Consider the following 17,228-nt stretch of genomic DNA (forward strand, 5'->3'; position numbering starts at 1 on the left):
GTATATCTTTGTTTCTAAAACCTTTAAGATGTGTGACTCCTTAGCCCATCCCTTTCAGAGCGATTTTTATTTTATCATTTTCATACCTCCCCCATTGAGCACAGCTGTGCCCATCCAACAAATTCAGCTAAAAGTCAAAGAGCTTACCTGAAAAATATCATATTTACTTCCGATTATGACCAGAGGTATGGGAAATGGGTCAATTAATTCACGATCCTGTTAATAAATGTATTTTATTGATTTATTATAATTGTTTATCATTATGTGGCTCAGTAATTTGTTTACTTCCAAGAATATACCATTTTAAGTCTCTTGTTGGCTTATAATAGAATTTGCTCCAATATTCCAATATTAACTTTAATTTACCAATCTATATTTCTTCAGTATAAAACTAGAAATGGCAATTTCTTAAATTACTGATATTTATCCTTTTCCTTGGTCTGCCCTTTCGTTTTCTTATACAACACATCATCTTTCAGGATTTTTTTTCTATTTTATGTTAACTGTTTCAATAGCATGGGCAATATAAAATGTTGCTCTTAGTTTCCTAGATGATGATATTCACAACTGTATTTAAAGAACTTGTGTTACTATCACAGCTACTTTATAATTAGTTGTCAGATGATCGAGAGATGCTGAATATGTGACAGACACCAAATGAACATAAAATATAGAGTGACAGTGAAAGCTGTTAAACTGTACTCCTTGCTTAAATTTGTAGCTTCATCTAGTTTTTTCCAGATGACTTTTGTATAGCCTGGCTTTTTATCTTCATTTTTAAGAGATTATAAAATCAATATCAAACTATGACTTTAAAATTCTGTTTCTTTTGATTGGAGTAATATGCCATAACAATCACAGTAGATGTCTAACAAGAAGACATAAGAAATCTTTTCCCTTGTTTTGCTCTTACTGAAGTTTTTTTAAATTGCTATAATTTTCCAGTGAACAGGTTCATCTACATCAAGTGAATGTCAAGTCATGCATAAATAAAAATCTAAAGAAGTTATTTGTGATTTTATCTTAACTATATATGGGGTTGAGGGTTTCAGGAACAGGACCAACAGTAACTCACTGGATGGTCCTTCTGCATCTTACTCCATATCTTCTGTCTCATTTCAGAAGCTGCTTTAGAATTTGTCCTTCCCAGTTTCATTATCACTTTATCTACATGGCTTCTTGTGGCTTGCAACAGATTTTCCATGGTGGGCCAAAGGTCATTAGGTTTTGAAAGATCCAAAATAAGAACAATAGAAAATGTCCTAAAGAAATAAAAACACCAGCCAAAAAAAAAGCCTCAAAATAATGACCATTTTGAACACAGAGTACTGAAATTTATCCAAAAATAACAACATTATAGTTTAAGGGTATTTAAAGAAACCACAGCATTATTCTAAGATTAAGAAAAGACCAAAGTTACAGCCTTACTGCTTTTCTCTAGTGATATTTCAGTATTACAATCAATAATGGAACTGAAGTTTCTGTTTGAACTAAAAATAATCCCGTTTAAATAAATAAGCTGCAAGCATTTGGGTCTAACAGTGCTATGTTTACATCCAATTTTATCATGTGCTCCAAAGAAAGGAAGCAAAAATGCTAATAAGAGTGGCAGCAGCAACACAACACAATCAAATGAGGAAGGGAATAGATTTACTGATGGGCCTTGCTAGGAAACTATCCAACTTATTTAATTTTTACAACAATCCTTTCTAGAAGATGTTATGATGTTTATTTTATGGAACTGAAGACTGATCACGACTTATATAATTAGTAAGCTGTAGAGCTAGTGTTTAGATCCAAAGGCACGTGTCTCTCTTCTATACCATTCTGCCTCCCCGAAAGCATACCTATGACTACCAGATAGATATGCCATGTCCTTCATCACATCCATTTGTACTCTGTTCATGCACATCAAACATATATCTGCACTTGGCAAAAAAGCCAAACAAACAAAAAACCAAAAGAACAAAACCCTTAAAAATGGTCAGAGAACTCAAATATACATTTTTCCAAAGAAGATATACAGATGGCCTATAAGTACATGAAAAGATGTTTAACACCACTAATTATTAGAAAATGTAATCCAAAACCACAAGGAAAGCATGCCCTTTTGTCCATTAGAAAGGCTAGAAGGAATAAAAATGCCAGAAAATAACATGAATCGCCGAGGACACTGAACCCCTTGTACATTCCTGGTGGGAATACAAAATGGTATGGATGCTGTGGAAAACAGCATGGCAGTTCCTCAAGAAATTAAACATAGAATTACCATATGATTCAGTGATTCTATTTCTGGGCCCATACCCCAAAATGGGAAGCTATGATTTAAACAGATATGCTTATACCAACATGCTTAGTAACATTACTTATAATAGTCAAAAGGCAGAAACAGCCCAACTGTCCATGGATGGATTAAAGGATAAACGAAATGTAGTATATATATATACAAAAGAACATTAGCCTTATAAAGGAAGGAATTTTGAACGTGCTACAACCTGGATGTATCTTGAAGACATTATGTTAAGTGAAATAAGCCAATAACAAAAAGATATATATTATATGATCTCATATACATGAGGTAGTTGAGTGGTCAAATTCACAGAGATAGGGGGTAGAACAATGGCTGCAGGAATTGGAGGAGGGATACAGGAAGCTACTGTTTAATAGAGAGCCTCAGTTTGGGAAGATGAAAAAGTACAAAAGTTCTGTACATGGATAGTGGTGATGGTTGCACAACAATGTGAATATACTTAATAGCACTGAATGCTACACATACAAATGACAATAATAACATTTGTTATGTATAATTTTCCACAATAAAAAAAATACATAAATCTAGGAATATTTTAGAAAATGGTCATAATAAGTATGTAGAAGCATAATCATGGGTCAACATGTTTTTGGTCAACAGGGCAAATATTCTGGTAATAGACATAGCAAAAAATTATATGTTATTTAGTTATTTTGCTTAGGTCAAGCAAACCTGCTATTTTGTGTAATTTATGCAAAACAGTAACTAAATTCCGTACAGTTGGTCTAAATTTAGAAAGTAATCTCTTAGACATTAATTATTAAAATTTTTTTATAAAATTAGTGTATTATTACACTGTCTAACCAAATATTTTTATGTCAGTTTAATAAGCTTAGAAATAGTTTAACTATAAAATAGTAAAACAGGTATATTTTCAGGGCTGGGGATGTAGCTCAGTGACGCCATGCCTGCCTGGTATGCGCAAGGTCCCGAGTTTAATTCCACATACCAGAAAAAAAAAAAAGATACATTTTTCAGTAGTAAAGAAACTGATTTTATTTTCAGAGTTTAATATGGTTATATATTTTTTAATACTATGGTTTTAACTTTTTATTGTGGTAAAATGTAAATGACATAAAAATTTACTTATTAAAATAAAAAATAACTTTGTTGGGCCAGGGATTTAGCTCAGTGGTTCTGCCACCTGCCTCGCAAACGGAAGGTCTAGAGTTTGATCCCCGGTACCAAAAAAACAAAAAGCAAAAAAAACCTTTGTTTTAAGCAAAAGAGAAATGGATTACTCAATGATTTTCTAAGATTAAAATTTTTGTTTCCCAATACTTTGGAAATACTAGTGTTACTTTTTACTTATTTCATAGCAAATGACAACTAAAAAAGATTTTAAAAAACCAAACAAACTCACTTTTAAATGTTTTTCCCAGTAGTGAGGATTGACTGGAAGGCCTTTGTGCTGAGCTACATCCCCAGTTCTTTTTTTATTTTCTTTTTTCATTTTAAGACAGAGTCTCACTAAGTTGCTAAATTGCCCAGCCTGGGCTTAAATTTGTGATCCTTCTGCCTCAGCTTCCCAAAGTCCTGGGATGACAAGCATGTGCCACCACACCGGATTAAAAAGAAACAAAAAATATCTCTTAAAACAGGAAATCATACCACAGGAAATGTTCTATTACAAATCATCCAAAGTCTGTGGAAATGTTCAAAGCATTCATAATTTTATGAACAGTTACTTCAAAGACAGAAAGCATCTAGTAATATTTGCCAATATACTATTTCCTCAAGTTGCTGGGCTTTGTCCAACACAAGAAAATTATGTGTCAAACTAACTCCAATCCAAAAAACACTCTTGAGACCTGCAACTGCATTAAGAGTGAATGTTTTCCACGAATCCTCTGACCACTTGGCAAGCAGTCTACTTTGGGCCAGGCCTGCAGCAGCCTTTCCTTGTGTTCCCCCTTAGCCAGGCTCCTCCTCTGGCCCCAAGCTGGCTCCAGCTGCCCACAGTTCCAGGAAAAGGAAGGCCGAGACCTCATAAAGTAGTAAGGAAGCTGTAGAAAGATAGGGCTTTCTGCAGAACCCAGAATTCCCGTAAACCTATCAGGCCCAAGATGGTCTTGGGTCTAGAGAAGGGGACTGGGTTCATGGAACAAGTCAGGGCCAGTAGTAGTGCCAACTCATGACCCAGTTTGGAGCAGGCTCTGTGTCTTCATCCTTTCTGCTTCTGGCCATGCCAAGTAGCAGCTGGGATTCCTTCAGTTCCTCCCCACTCTCACCAAATCTCCTCAGCCACACCACCTGGAAGCACCCTAGGTCCCAGGAAGCTCTGCTTGTCTCCATTACAGAGAGACAAATGAAAAACTATGCTGCTTCTGGGGATGTAGCACAGTGGCACCACGCTTGCCTCACAAGCACAAGGTCCCGAGTTCGATCCCCAGTACTGGAAAAAAACAAAAGACTATGTTGCTGTTAAAGTTCATGTTTCTAAAAACTAGTATCATAGGGAAAGGGTACTTGTAAGTAAAACAGCAAGATATAAATGTGTATATAAAATATGCCAAATTTATATAAAGTCTATTTATAAACACTTAAAAGACTGGAAGACATAGTCCAACATGTTAATAGTGGTTACTTTTTATGTGATTCTGGGTGCTTTTACTTTCTTTGTATTTTCAGTAACTCTCCAAATACTCTCCAAGTTTTCTTTATGAAGATACATTTGTTTGTGAGAAATAAAATAAAATAAAGTAAATTATATTTCACTAGAAGAAGAAAAATCTCTGGACAAATAAAGCCAACATTATCTGCATCCAGCTAGCTCTGGAAAAACACTTGTCCTGCTAACAAGAAATAATTCCATACACTAAGGATCTTAATGCCTGAAATTTAACAAACACTTGCCAAACCCTTTGTCTCTAGTCCAGGCAGCAGGAATGGTTTGTGTTAATTTCTGACAAGGATAAGATCCTTCAGAGTTTAAAATTCATGTTTTTCTTGGCTAAGATTGGTTCCCAGGAACATTGTGAGAAATGTCACAATTTTCCACATCTGATTTGACCAACATGTGGGTGTCACTGGCAGAAAAACACCCCAAAGGGTTTGAGGTTTTCTCCTAGGTCCCAGTTCTTTAAGGTCAGCAAACAGAGAAACTTTCTTTCCATTCCAATACATGGTCTTCCTTGGATGAAACTCAGATGTTAATTCACATGAAATTCAAAGGGAGACACTATCCTTCTGAAGAAAAAACTCAGAGCTGAATTAACTCACACTGAGATGGGCAGTGCAAAGAATTAACTTCCCAAATTTATTTTTGTAAATGAATTCATCACCCAAGTATTTTTTTTACTTTTTTTATTGTTGTTAGCAGGCTTGCAAAATATGTCACTACTGGGAATGCCAACTTTGGTTTCTTCAAAGCCTCTTTGAAAGCATTATAGGTTAAGCACACAGAAAGGAAGTGGGGACAAACCTTCAGCAACATCAAACTGTCGCCTCAAGTTATGACTCACAAAAGCCTACACATAGTTCCCCTGTGGCTGCTCCTGGATACTTACAGCTTTCCTGACCTGGGCTCACTTACCGCAAAGTGTCACTTGTGATTGGTATGCTGATTAAGTCCAATAAAGAGGTTCCTCCACCCAGTTCCCAAAAATGAGCAATATCTTTTGGCTGAAAAAAAAGCTCTTTTTAATTTTAAATTTTAATTTTTTAATTTTAACTACTACTTATACCTCATTAGAACCCGCCAGTAATAATTCTAGGTACAAAATATTGCAATCCTCAATCAACTTTTTCTTTTTCTTTTTGGTACTGGGGATTGAACTCGGTACCTTGCGCTTGTGAGGCAGGCAGCAGAATCCCCGGCCTTCAATCAACTCTTTCTTCACAGTCAAACATTCTCCTTTCTCTACTCCAACCCTCAAAACACACCAAAACTCCTATTCCACAAAATAAAGATAAAACAGTAAGATACATTGTCTAGGGCCGGGGATTTAGCTCAGTGGTTCCGCCGCCTGCCTCACAAGCGCAAGGACCTGAGTTTGATCCCTGGTACCAAAAAAAAAAAAAAATTAAGATACATTGTCTATGCTTATACAGAAACGCCACTTCTGGCAATACCTTAGTAGAAGACATACACACAGTGCTCCAATTTTGCAAATATCACATGTAAAATACACTTAAATTTTAAATAAAATGAACCAGTTGAACACAGTTGGTGTTCTAGATAGAGATAAAACAGTCAAGTAGGACAACATCCTGGTCTAGGAAGACAAAAGCTCACATGATAAAGTAGATATACAGTTAAGGCTTGAGGAAAAGGGGCAAATGGTGGCAGTCTGGGCTGCAGTGAGCAAAAGTCAAAGCAGGTAATCTCTGCTTGATTCCCATGGAAATCTGACAGGCTCCACTGCCAGTGCAATGTGTAGGTGGGGGGACACGTCAGGGCTGACTGCTGTTCTCCTCAGACCTTAAACTGACAGAAGATGGGCAGGGCTGGACAGCCAAGTAATTGAAGAATAAGACCCACCAATCCATGAATGCCTTACCAGACTGCAAACTAATGATACCTATGCCTCTAGCCTGATGGTGAGAAGCTGTTAGGCCACGAAAATTACATAAGGATCTCACAAAGTGCTTCTGCTTAGAACTCTCAGGGAACACTGAATCTGAGAAAGACATAAAGCTTCCAGTATAAATTTTAAAAGCCCTCTTAATGATATAAAGTTTAGAGAAAAAGAAAAACAGGAGAAAATGAATCATATGCATTTTTATGTTATCTGCTACCATGAACCTGGCAGACAGATGCTCATTAAAACAAATCTATTTAGGGCCTGGGATTTAGCTCAATGGCGCTGTGAGTCTGCCTCACAAGCGCAAGGTCCTAAGTTCGATCCCTGGTACCAAAAAAAAAAGTTTATTTATTTATATTAACTATAGAGAATAAGTTTCATTGTAGACATTTTCACTGCATGCATTTAACATGCCTCGATCATATCCACCTCCCCTATTACTTTCCCTTGCCTTCCCTTCTCTCCCTCCCTGAACCTCTTCCTCTTTTCTAACAGTCTCCCTTCTACGTTCATGTTGTCTTTTTTCTTTTTTGGTTTTTGTTAGTTTGTTTGTTTACCTTAGATTCCACTTATAAGAGAGAACATGGGATACTTGTCTTTCAGTCTGGCTTATTCTATAAAGCAAGTTTTAGATGAATATATCATTTTGTATTTTTAAAAGCTCTCACCTCATAATCTCTAAAATTATTTCATTATATTTGAATCATTAATGTTCGTGGGAGAAATCATCACACTGGAAAAATCTCCTTCGATTCACAATTTCATGAAAAAGTTTTTAGAGCTTTTTTCAAAAGTTAAGCTTATAAAATCTGTTTCAAAGTTTCCAACAAAAAGGATAATTACGTTTCTAGGCTTATTACTCATGTCAAAATTCAAATGAGTCACAATAACGAAGTTATCCTGGATCTCAATATTATTAATATTTTTCTTTTTAATTTCACATTTTTAATAGTCAACTTTTGTTGGTGGCTCTAGGAAACAATAGGCAGTTTTAATTTTCTTTATACATTGTCTAATAAGCAAACATTTCAAGGAGATCAATCTATGAAAATTTGCCTTTGTTATAGGAGTAGTGGAACCCTGTGTTCTAGACTGTTCTTCCACAGAACTAACTTTAAGAAACGACTCCTTTTCATGTGAGGATTCCGAGAAAGAATCTACACAGGAATTGCCTACCCTACCCCTTCACACTATTATAACCTCTCCCTCTATCCTGAATAGTTTCTAATATTCCTCTGAAAAGAGATTAAAGTGAAAATAGGAAAATAGAGCCTGTGGTCTCAGTACTACTTTTTTTTTGTACTGGGGATTGAATTCATGGACTTGTGCCTGCTATACAAGTGTTCTATATTCCCAGCCCTGTATTTTTTAAAAATGCAAATAATATAGATTTTGAAAAGTATATTCTCATAAATATTTCAAAGGTCAAACCCATATTTTCAGCAGATTTTTAGAGACAGAAGGTAACTCACAAGATTATTCTCATTTGAAAAACAGCAAAAGTCACATTAACAGAATGTAAGCAGGCCAAGGAATTGTAAGATGAAGTCACAAAGGAATCTTATTTCAGCATTTTAAGATGTAACAAATGAGAAAGCTGAAATGTTTTCACAGTTTAAATTGGCTTCATATCAGCTGGATTGCATTTGAGGCTTAATAGCACACGGCTCTGAAGTGTACAACTGCATATGCTTACTGACTGTAGATAAAATGGAAAACGTAAAACAAAGCCATCGTTACTAATTCCTCATAGATGGCATTGCAGTATCATTATGAAGATACTCACTGTATTGTGTCCTTTTGCTCTTCTTCCATACGTATATTCCAAAGCTAAGGTTGGTTTTGCTGGCTCGTCCCTTTACAATAAAGGCAGATAATATTACCATAATGGGTGGGATTAATTTCTTTTCTTTTTCTTAAATTCTTTTATTGGTACATTTTAGGTATACAATACATTTACATTTATCTTTGGGTGCTTGTACCTGTACATGATGTATCTTGGTTCTTATTTTTTCCCCATTACCTGTGTACTCTTCACCCCTAAACCCTTCCCTATTTACATACTTTGTTTCCATTTTTTTTTCTTTTCTCATAATTTTTCCTTTCCATTCTTTCCTTTCCCCTTCCCCTCCCACCACCCCTAGCCCTTTGGACCTTTTCCTATTTCAAAGTATCAATTATTAGTTATTAATCCTTTTAGTCCTTATTTACACTCTCAGTTTCTCACACTAGAGAAACTATTTGGGATTTACTCATGTGTGTCTTATTTATTTCACTTAAGAGTATGGCCTCAATATGCATCCATTTAGCTATAAATGACTCTAGTTTCTCATTCTTTATGGCTGAGTAGTACTCCATTTTGTAAAAAAAAACCCCACATCTTCTTTATCCAGTTTCCAGCTGATGGGCACTTGGGCTCTTTCCAAGCTTTAGCTATTACAAACTGTGCCGCAATAAATATGGGTGCACATATATATGATTCTTTTAATTCTTTTGGGAAAATACCCAGCAGGGGAAGAGCTGGGTCAAATGAGATCTCCAGCCCTAGTTCTTTGAGGTATCTCCACACTGATTTCCATAGAGGTTGCACCAGTCTGCACTCCCACCAACAATGGAGAAGGGTTCCTTTCTCTCCACACCCCCGCCAGCATTTGTTATTGGTTGATTTCTTGATAGCAGCCATTCTTTCTGGGGTGAGGTGGAATCTGAGTGTTGTTTTCATCTGCATCTCTTGAATGACCAGTGATGTTGAACATTTTTTCATATGTTTCTTTGCTGCTTTTACTTCTTTGTCTGAGAAATGTCTGTTCATTTCAGATGCCCATTTTTGTTTGTTTGGATTTTTTTTTTTGGTACTGGGGATTGAACTTGGGTCCATTGCGCTTGCGCAGCAGGAGGTGAAACCACTGAGCTAAATCCCTGACTGGACACCCATTTTTGAATTGGGTCTTTGAATTTGGGGGGTCTGATTTTTTTCAGTTCTTTATATATTCTAGATAGAAGCTCTTTGTCTGAGTTACAGCTGCTAAAAAATTTTTCCCACATTGTAGGTTGTCTATTAGCTCTTTGGTGGTTTCTCTTGCAGTGCAGAAGCTTTTCAATAAGATGAAATCCCAGTTGTTGATTCTTTCTGCTAGTTCCCGTGCTACTGAGGTTTTGTTCATAAAGTCTTTTCCTATACCAATATCTTCAAGAGTTCTACCTAACTTATCTTCCAGCAAGTTTAGTGTTTCTGTCTTAATATTTAGATCTTTAATCCACTTAGATCTCAGTTTAGTGCATGGTGATAGATATGGGTCTAGTTTTAATCTCTGACAGGTTGAAATCCAGTTTTTCCAACACCATTTATTAAAGAGGCTATCTTTCCTCCAATGAGGGTGGTTGGCTCCTTTGTCAAAGATGAGATGGCTGAGTATGTCTGAAGTTGTTTTTGCATCTTCTAGTCTATTCCACTGATCCTCAGGTCTGTTTCTTTGCCAGTACCATGCTGTTTTTATCACAGTGGCTTTGTAGTATAGCTTCAAATTGGGGACTGTGATAACCCCAGCCATGTCTCTGTTGTCCAGAATTGTTTTTGCTATTCTAGGTCTCTTCTGGTTCCAAATGAATTTTTGGACTGTTTTCTCTAGCTCTGTGAAGTATATTGTTGGAATTTCAATCAGCATTGCATTTAATCTATATAGTAGTTTTGGAAGTATGGCCATTTTCACTATATTGATTCTTCCTACTGAGGAACAAAGGATGTCTTTCCATTTTCTTATATCCTCCTCGATCTCCTTTTTCAGGGTGCTGTAGTTTTCAGCATAGAGGTCTTTTGCTTCCTTTGTTAGATTGATTCCTAGATATTTCATTTTTTTGGATGCTATTGTAGAAGGAATTGTTTCCCTAATTTCTCTCTCAATGAGTCTGCTATTTGTGTATAAGAAGGCTATTGTTTTTTGAGTGTTGCCCTTATATCCAGCTACTCTACTGAATCTGTCAATTTAGTCCAGAAGTCTTTTGGTAGAGTTTTTTGAGTCTTCTATGTAAAGTATCATATCATCAGCAAATAATGACAGTTTAACGTCTTCCTTTCCTATCTTTATTCCTTTTATTTCTTTCTCTTTTCTAATTGCTGTGGCTAATGTTTCCAGGACTATATTGAACAGGAGTGGTGATAGTGGGCATCCTTGTCTTGTTCCTTACTTTTGCATGAAAGTTTTCAGTTTTTGACTATTTAGTATGATGTTGGCTGTTGGTTTTTCATAGATAGCCTTAACCAGGTTGAGATAAAGACCTTCTATTCCAATTTTCTGTAGGGTTTTTTTAGCATGAATGGGTGTTGGATTTTGTCAAATGCCTTTTCTGCATCTATTGAGATGATCATATGGTTTTTGTCCTTGACTCTTAATTTGTGTATTACATTTATTGATTTACGTATGTTGAACCATCCTTGCATCCCTGGGATAAATCCAACTTGGTCAGGGTGCATGATCTTCTTGATGATCCTCTGTATTCTCTTTGCCAGTATCTTGTTGAGGATTTTTGCATCTATGTTCGGTAGGGAGATTGGCCTGTAGTTCTCTTTTTGGGTTGGGTCTTTCCCTGGTTATGGAATCAAAGTCACACTTGCTTCCAGGAATGAATTTGGAAGTATTGCTTCCCTTTCAATTTCCTTGATGAGTTTAAAGAGTAATGGCGATAGTTCTTCTTTAAATATCTTGTAGAATTCAGCAGTGAAGCCATCAGGACCTGGGCTTTTCTTTGTTGGTAAATTTTTTATTACATTTTCAATTTCACTCATTGTAATTGGAGTGTTTAGAATTTCTATATCTTCTTCATTTATCTTTGGCAAGTCATATGTATCTAGGAATCTGTCCATTTCTTGTGTTTTCCATTTTATTAGAGTACAGGTTCTCAAAGTAGGTATTGACGATCCTCTGGATTTCGACTGGTTCTGTTGTGACTTCCCCTTTTTCATTCTTACTTGCATGGATTTGAGTCTTTTGTTTCCTTTTTTTGATAAGGTTGGCTAAAGGTTTATTGATTTTATTTATTCTTTCAAAAAACCAACTCTTTCATTAATTTTTTGTATCGTTCTCTTAGTCTTCATTGCATTGATTTCTGCTCTGATCTTTATAATTTCCTCTCTTGTGCAGGCTTTGGGTTTGTTATTCTCTTCTTTTTCTAGGAGTCTGAGGTTCTGCATTAGATTATTCAAGTTCTCTCTGTTTTCCTAATATGGACATTCACTGCTATGAATTTCCCACGTAGAACTGCTTTCATTGTGTCCCAAAGATTCCTAAATGTTGTACTGGCATCATCATTTACTTGTAGAAACTGTCTAATTTCTTCTTTAATTTCCTCTGTGAACCATTGGTTGTTCAGGAGGGTGTCATTCAATTTTCAGGTGCTTTTGGAGTTTTTCAGTTTGTCATGTTATTGATCTCCAATTTTATTGCACTGTGGTCTGATAATACACAGGGGGTAATTTCAATTCTTTTACATTTTCTTAGACATGTCCTGTGAGCTAGCATGTGGTCTATTTTGGAGAATGACCTGTGTGCAGCTGAAAAGAATGTGTATTCTGATTTTGTGGGGTGGAACACTCTGTAAATATTTTTTTTTTTTTTTTGGTACCGGGGATTGAACTTGGGTCCTTGTGCTTGCACAGCACGTAGCGAAACCACTGAGCTAAATCCCTGGCCCCTGTAAATATCTATTAAGTCCATTTGTTCAATAGCTTGGTTCAGTTCTAGAATTTCATCATTAATTTTTTGTCTAGATGATCTGTCTATTTGTGATATTGGGGTATTGAGGTCCCCCACTACAACTGTATTAGTGCTTATTTGGTTTTTCATGTCCATTAATATTTGTTTTGTATAGTTGGGGCATTCATATTTGATGCATGTATATTTAGGATTGTCATCTCTTCCTCTTGGACTGTTCCCTTCACAAGGATGTAATGACTATCTTTGTCTCTCTTAATTAGTTTTGGTTTGAAATCTACTTTGTCTGCATATAAGATTGCTACTCCTGCTGTTTTCTGGGTTCCTGTCACGTGGAGAGCCATTTTCCATCCTTTTACTTTCAGTCTATGAATTTCTTTTTGAGTTAGGTGTGTTTCTTGTATACAGCATATTGTTGGGTTTTGCTTCTTAATCCATTCTGTCAGTCTACTTCTTTCGATTGGTGAATTGAGGCCATTAACATTGATAGTCATAATTGAGAGATATTGACTCATCCTTGTCATGAGGTTTTACTGTTGTTGGCTCTTATTTCTTTTCCTCCCTTTCCCTTTAGTTTCTTACCTTGTCTGGTGGCTTCCCTCTGTTGAGCCTCATGGAGTTGTGACCTTCGTTGCCTTTTTCTAGGATATTGCTTAGAGTTGTTTGGAGTGCTGGTTTGGTGTTCATGAAATTTCTCAGGTGTTCTTTGTCATGGAAGTATCTAATTTCCCCATCAACTTTGAAAGATAATTTTGCAGGATACAACAGTCTAGGTTGGAAGTTATTTTCTTTTAGGGCTTGAAATACTTCACTCCAGGCTCTCCTTGATTTGAGGGTTTGTGTTGAGAAGTCTGCTGTGATTCTGATGGGCTTTCCTTTATAGGTGATTTGTTTCTTTTCTCTAACTGCCTGTAGGATTTTGTTCTTCTGTTGGGTTTCTGGGATCTTGACTATTATATGTCTAGGTGTAGATTTTTTTTGATCATGGCTGGGTGGAGTTCTATATGCCTCGCTTATCTGTATGTCCAATTCTCCTCCTCTGTCTGGGAAGCTTTCTACTATTACTTCTGTGAACAGTTTTTTTTATGTCAATTGTACTTTCTCCTCTTTTTTCATGGACTCCTGTCAGTCTTATGTTAGTCTTCTTTGCCTCATCTAGCAGATGGTGAATTGATTTCTCATGGTCCCTTACTATTTTTAAGAAATCTCTGTTTTCATGGTCCTTCACCACAATCCTGTCTTCTATATCTGACATTCTATCTTCAGATTCTCTTAATCTGCTCTGCATGCTTTCAATGGAGTTTTTATTCTCCTGAATATCTATTTGAATCTGTTTCATGGATTCCATTTCTTTCTTATGTTGGGCAATCATGGTTTCCATTTCTTCCTGGCTTCCAGCATGTTTCTGAGCTCATCTATTTTTTTTTTTTTTATCAGTTTCTGTTCTAGAGCCTCTAATCATGTCTTTCACTCTGCTCACCATCTCTGTAGTTATCTGGGAGATTATTTCTGCTTTGAATTTTTCTAGAGCCTCATTCATCTGTTTTGTTACTTCCTGTGCTATCAGTTCAGGGTATCCAGGTGGTTGATTATCAGACTTTTGCACCTCATTTCCCCCAGAAATTGTTTTTTGTGGGGTGGAAGTCTGGGTTTGTGACTTGCTTAAATACCTTCTCATTTTTGTTTTTGGTACTGTCCCTGGTTTAGTTCCTGGGTTGATATTATGAAGTTGTTTATTGTAAGTATCTTTGTTGATCTATTTAAAACCCTTTTGGAATGACTGCTTCTCAGAGGTGTCTACCAGATATAACTGGTCTTTAGGTTTTGAGTCTCTAATGACTCTGAGGCTATCTCATTTTCATTATACCAGGAAGGAAAACTGTTTAGACCATTCACGACACCTTAGCCCAAGTCATACAATCAGCAACACCATAGCATCAAATACCTCTTAAAGAATGACAATTTGTGGTAGTTATTAATTTATCACCTTTAAAAAATAAAGGGCCTCCTTCAAGGTGTTCTCTGCTGTCAGACAGACGTGGGCAGCAGACAGACAACATGGGCAGCAGTGTGCAGTTATAAGTCAATGAGTCTCAGTAAGCTAGTCCCAGACCTGTGAGATTCAGGCAAATTTCTGGTTGCAAGTCCCAAGTTGAGCTCCCTGTCCTCCTGCAGGGTTGCACTCTGTAAGTTTCTACTGCAGGTTTCAGCTGCTTTTCCCCCGAAGAAAGTCCAGTTTCTGATGGGAGCTGATAATCCCTCCAACTTACCAAACACGGTGGTCAGGTGTGCCTTTATTGCAGAGATTCCCTTCACTTTTCCAGTGGGCTTGTTTTCATCAGGGAGCCTGAGACAGGTACTCTCCCTGTTGTTCACTTCTGGAGCTCAGGACAATGGCTTTTGTCCCCCTGTGCCTCTGCAGTGTGTAACCAAGTAGCCGCACAGCCAAAAGGCTAGAGGCCGGGGATATGGGTATTGTTGGAGGTGCCTGCGCGGCCAAGCTGTCAGCTGATGGGCCTGCCCAGGGGGGTCCTCCTCACCCTGTCCTGGTGGCTGGTGGAAAGCTAGTGGAGCAAGCCGGAGCCGGGTGGGATTAATTTCTGATGCTATCATCTTATTCCATTCATTTTTGCTTCCTCTTAACAACTTCATTAGTAAAGAAGTTACCTTGAGTCATAGCATTAAGGTAAAAAATTATTTTAAAAATTTATATAAGAGATAAATAAGCCTTTTAAAAACTATCTTAATGAATGCCAGAATGCTGGGAGGATGAGGCAGAGGATGACAAGTTAGAGCCTAGTATGGGCAACTTAATGAGACCACTTTTTTACAAAAAATTGATTTTAGGGGTTGGGGATATAGTTCAGTGTGAAGGCTCTGGGTTCAATCTCCCCACTATTATAAAAAACTAAAACAAAGAAACAAAAACAACTGTCATAGTGATTTTAAGTGGCACCTGCACAGATGATCAATGGCACCCTCATGATGGGGCAGCCCCTGTACAGGGGAGAGGAGAAGGCAAGGGGGCTGGCAGTACCCACGGCTGTGTTGGCTCACAAGCTCTCCACATGTGGGCCAAGGGGGAAGTACTGACACCAGGCTTATGCTGCCTTCATATGGGGAGTTCAAAACCTAATGAATGTCAATTTATTGATTTCTAACTGAAATCACAGCTCAAAGATGGGCATCATTAGGCTGGCGAGCATTGTGAACAAATATGTAAACAAGTCTTAAAACTCAATAAATGATATGGAAAATATCAAAATGATTTGATGAACATTACACTTTACATTGGTAGGTAAATAGTTTAATAGTATATATTTATTTTTACGTATTTAATTTTTTTTATTGTGGTAAAATACACAAATAAAATTTAGCATCTTAAGCATTTTCAAATGTACAGTTTGGTAGTATTGAGTATATTCACATTGTTCTGCAACCAGTCTCCTGGACTTCACATCTTGCAAAACTGAAACTCCATACCCATTAAACAATGACTCATTTTCCCTCCCCATAGTCCCATTCTACTTTCTGCTTCTATGCATTTGACTACTCTAGATATTGCATATAAGTAGAAACAGACAATTTTTGTCTTTTTTGTTATTATCTTATTTCACTTAGGATTATGTTCTCAAGATTCATCCAAGCCATAGCATGTGACAGGACTTAGTTCCTCTTTAAGGTGGAATTATACTGGTACATACTTATTTTAATTTGGAGAACAAACAAGAAACACAGCTTTAAATTTGTGACTTGTATACTCTGGTTTCTCTTCAGATTGCATAAATCTTTTGCCTTTTTTTAAATTTGTGACTTGTACTTTTATATCTATTAAATATTTTTAATTTCTCCCCTGGGTATCTTTCTTTCTTTCTTTCTTTTTTGGTACTGGGGATCAAACTCAGGCCCTTGTGCTTGTGAGACAGGCGCAGTACCACTGAGCTAAATCCCCGGCCCTCTGCGTATCTTTCTTGATTCATATAAAGAATATTTGACTATATTTCTTGAAAGGCAAAAATTTTTTATGAAACAAGATGTTGCTTTTTAAAAATTTATAAATCTGATATTTAACCTACAATATAGAAAATTATTCTTTTTCTGAGCAGACTATCAATAAATTAAAATTCTATTGTGTAAAAGGAAGTAAAGGTCTAAAGGAGCAGGGGAAGTGGGAGGGGTAGGGGAAAGGAAAGAAGGGAAAAGAAAAAATATGAGAAAAGGAAAAAAAAAACCAAAGTCTTTGCAAACAAAGTCTTTGGAAACAAAGTCTTTGCAAATAGGGAAGGGTGGAGGGGGTGAAGGAAGGGCAGGGGAAGGGGAAAAAAATAAGAACCAAGATATTCATGTAATGGTACAAGATCCCAATGATGAATGTAACTGTATTTTATACCTAAAAGGTACCAATAAACTTAATGGGGGAAAAATTAATTTTTAATTCAGTGTAGTAGTTTACAGTATGTCATCCTGAACTAGATGATTTGTTTATTATAGGAAGCATCTAAATGTGGCCTAAGGAGAACTGTGATTTCTGGAGATGGAAGATGATACAGGTGTCAGTATAAAGAGTTCTTCCAAGGCACAATGTTGTTGGTGAAAGGAATTACACAAAGCCAAGATTCTATTATTTGTATTCTTCAATAATATTTTTCAAATGAATGATATTTCTTTAATGTGACCTTAAGA

General features: G+C 36.6%; 1 protein-coding gene across 6 annotated transcripts in view; it reads right to left on the bottom strand.

Annotated features, from left to right (window-relative positions):
- Positions 1-17,228, bottom strand: part of Dync2li1 (dynein cytoplasmic 2 light intermediate chain 1) — a 52,964-nt gene that overhangs the window by 26,964 nt on the left and 8,772 nt on the right. For 3 of the 6 annotated variants that reach the window (XM_021253808.2, XM_021253807.2, XM_021253806.2), the window contains exons 4-8: positions 8,624-8,693; positions 6,097-6,204; positions 5,847-5,935; positions 1,076-1,262; positions 148-216 (exon numbers count right to left, since the gene is read on the bottom strand). In XM_021253808.2, the coding sequence (XP_021109467.2) occupies positions 148-216; positions 1,076-1,262; positions 5,847-5,935; positions 6,097-6,204; positions 8,624-8,693 (523 nt within the window). The remainder of the gene's footprint in view (positions 1-147; positions 217-1,075; positions 1,263-5,846; positions 5,936-6,096; positions 6,205-8,623; positions 8,694-17,228) is intronic. The other 3 variants (XM_087216437.1, XM_004839368.4, XM_004839369.4) reach the window with 2 other exon arrangements.

This window comes from Heterocephalus glaber, unplaced genomic scaffold, assembly GCF_053883595.1.
Source record: "Heterocephalus glaber isolate CG9 unplaced genomic scaffold, H.glaber_assembly_v1.0 deba00001457, whole genome shotgun sequence".
Classification (NCBI taxonomy): Eukaryota; Metazoa; Chordata; class Mammalia; order Rodentia; family Bathyergidae; genus Heterocephalus; species Heterocephalus glaber.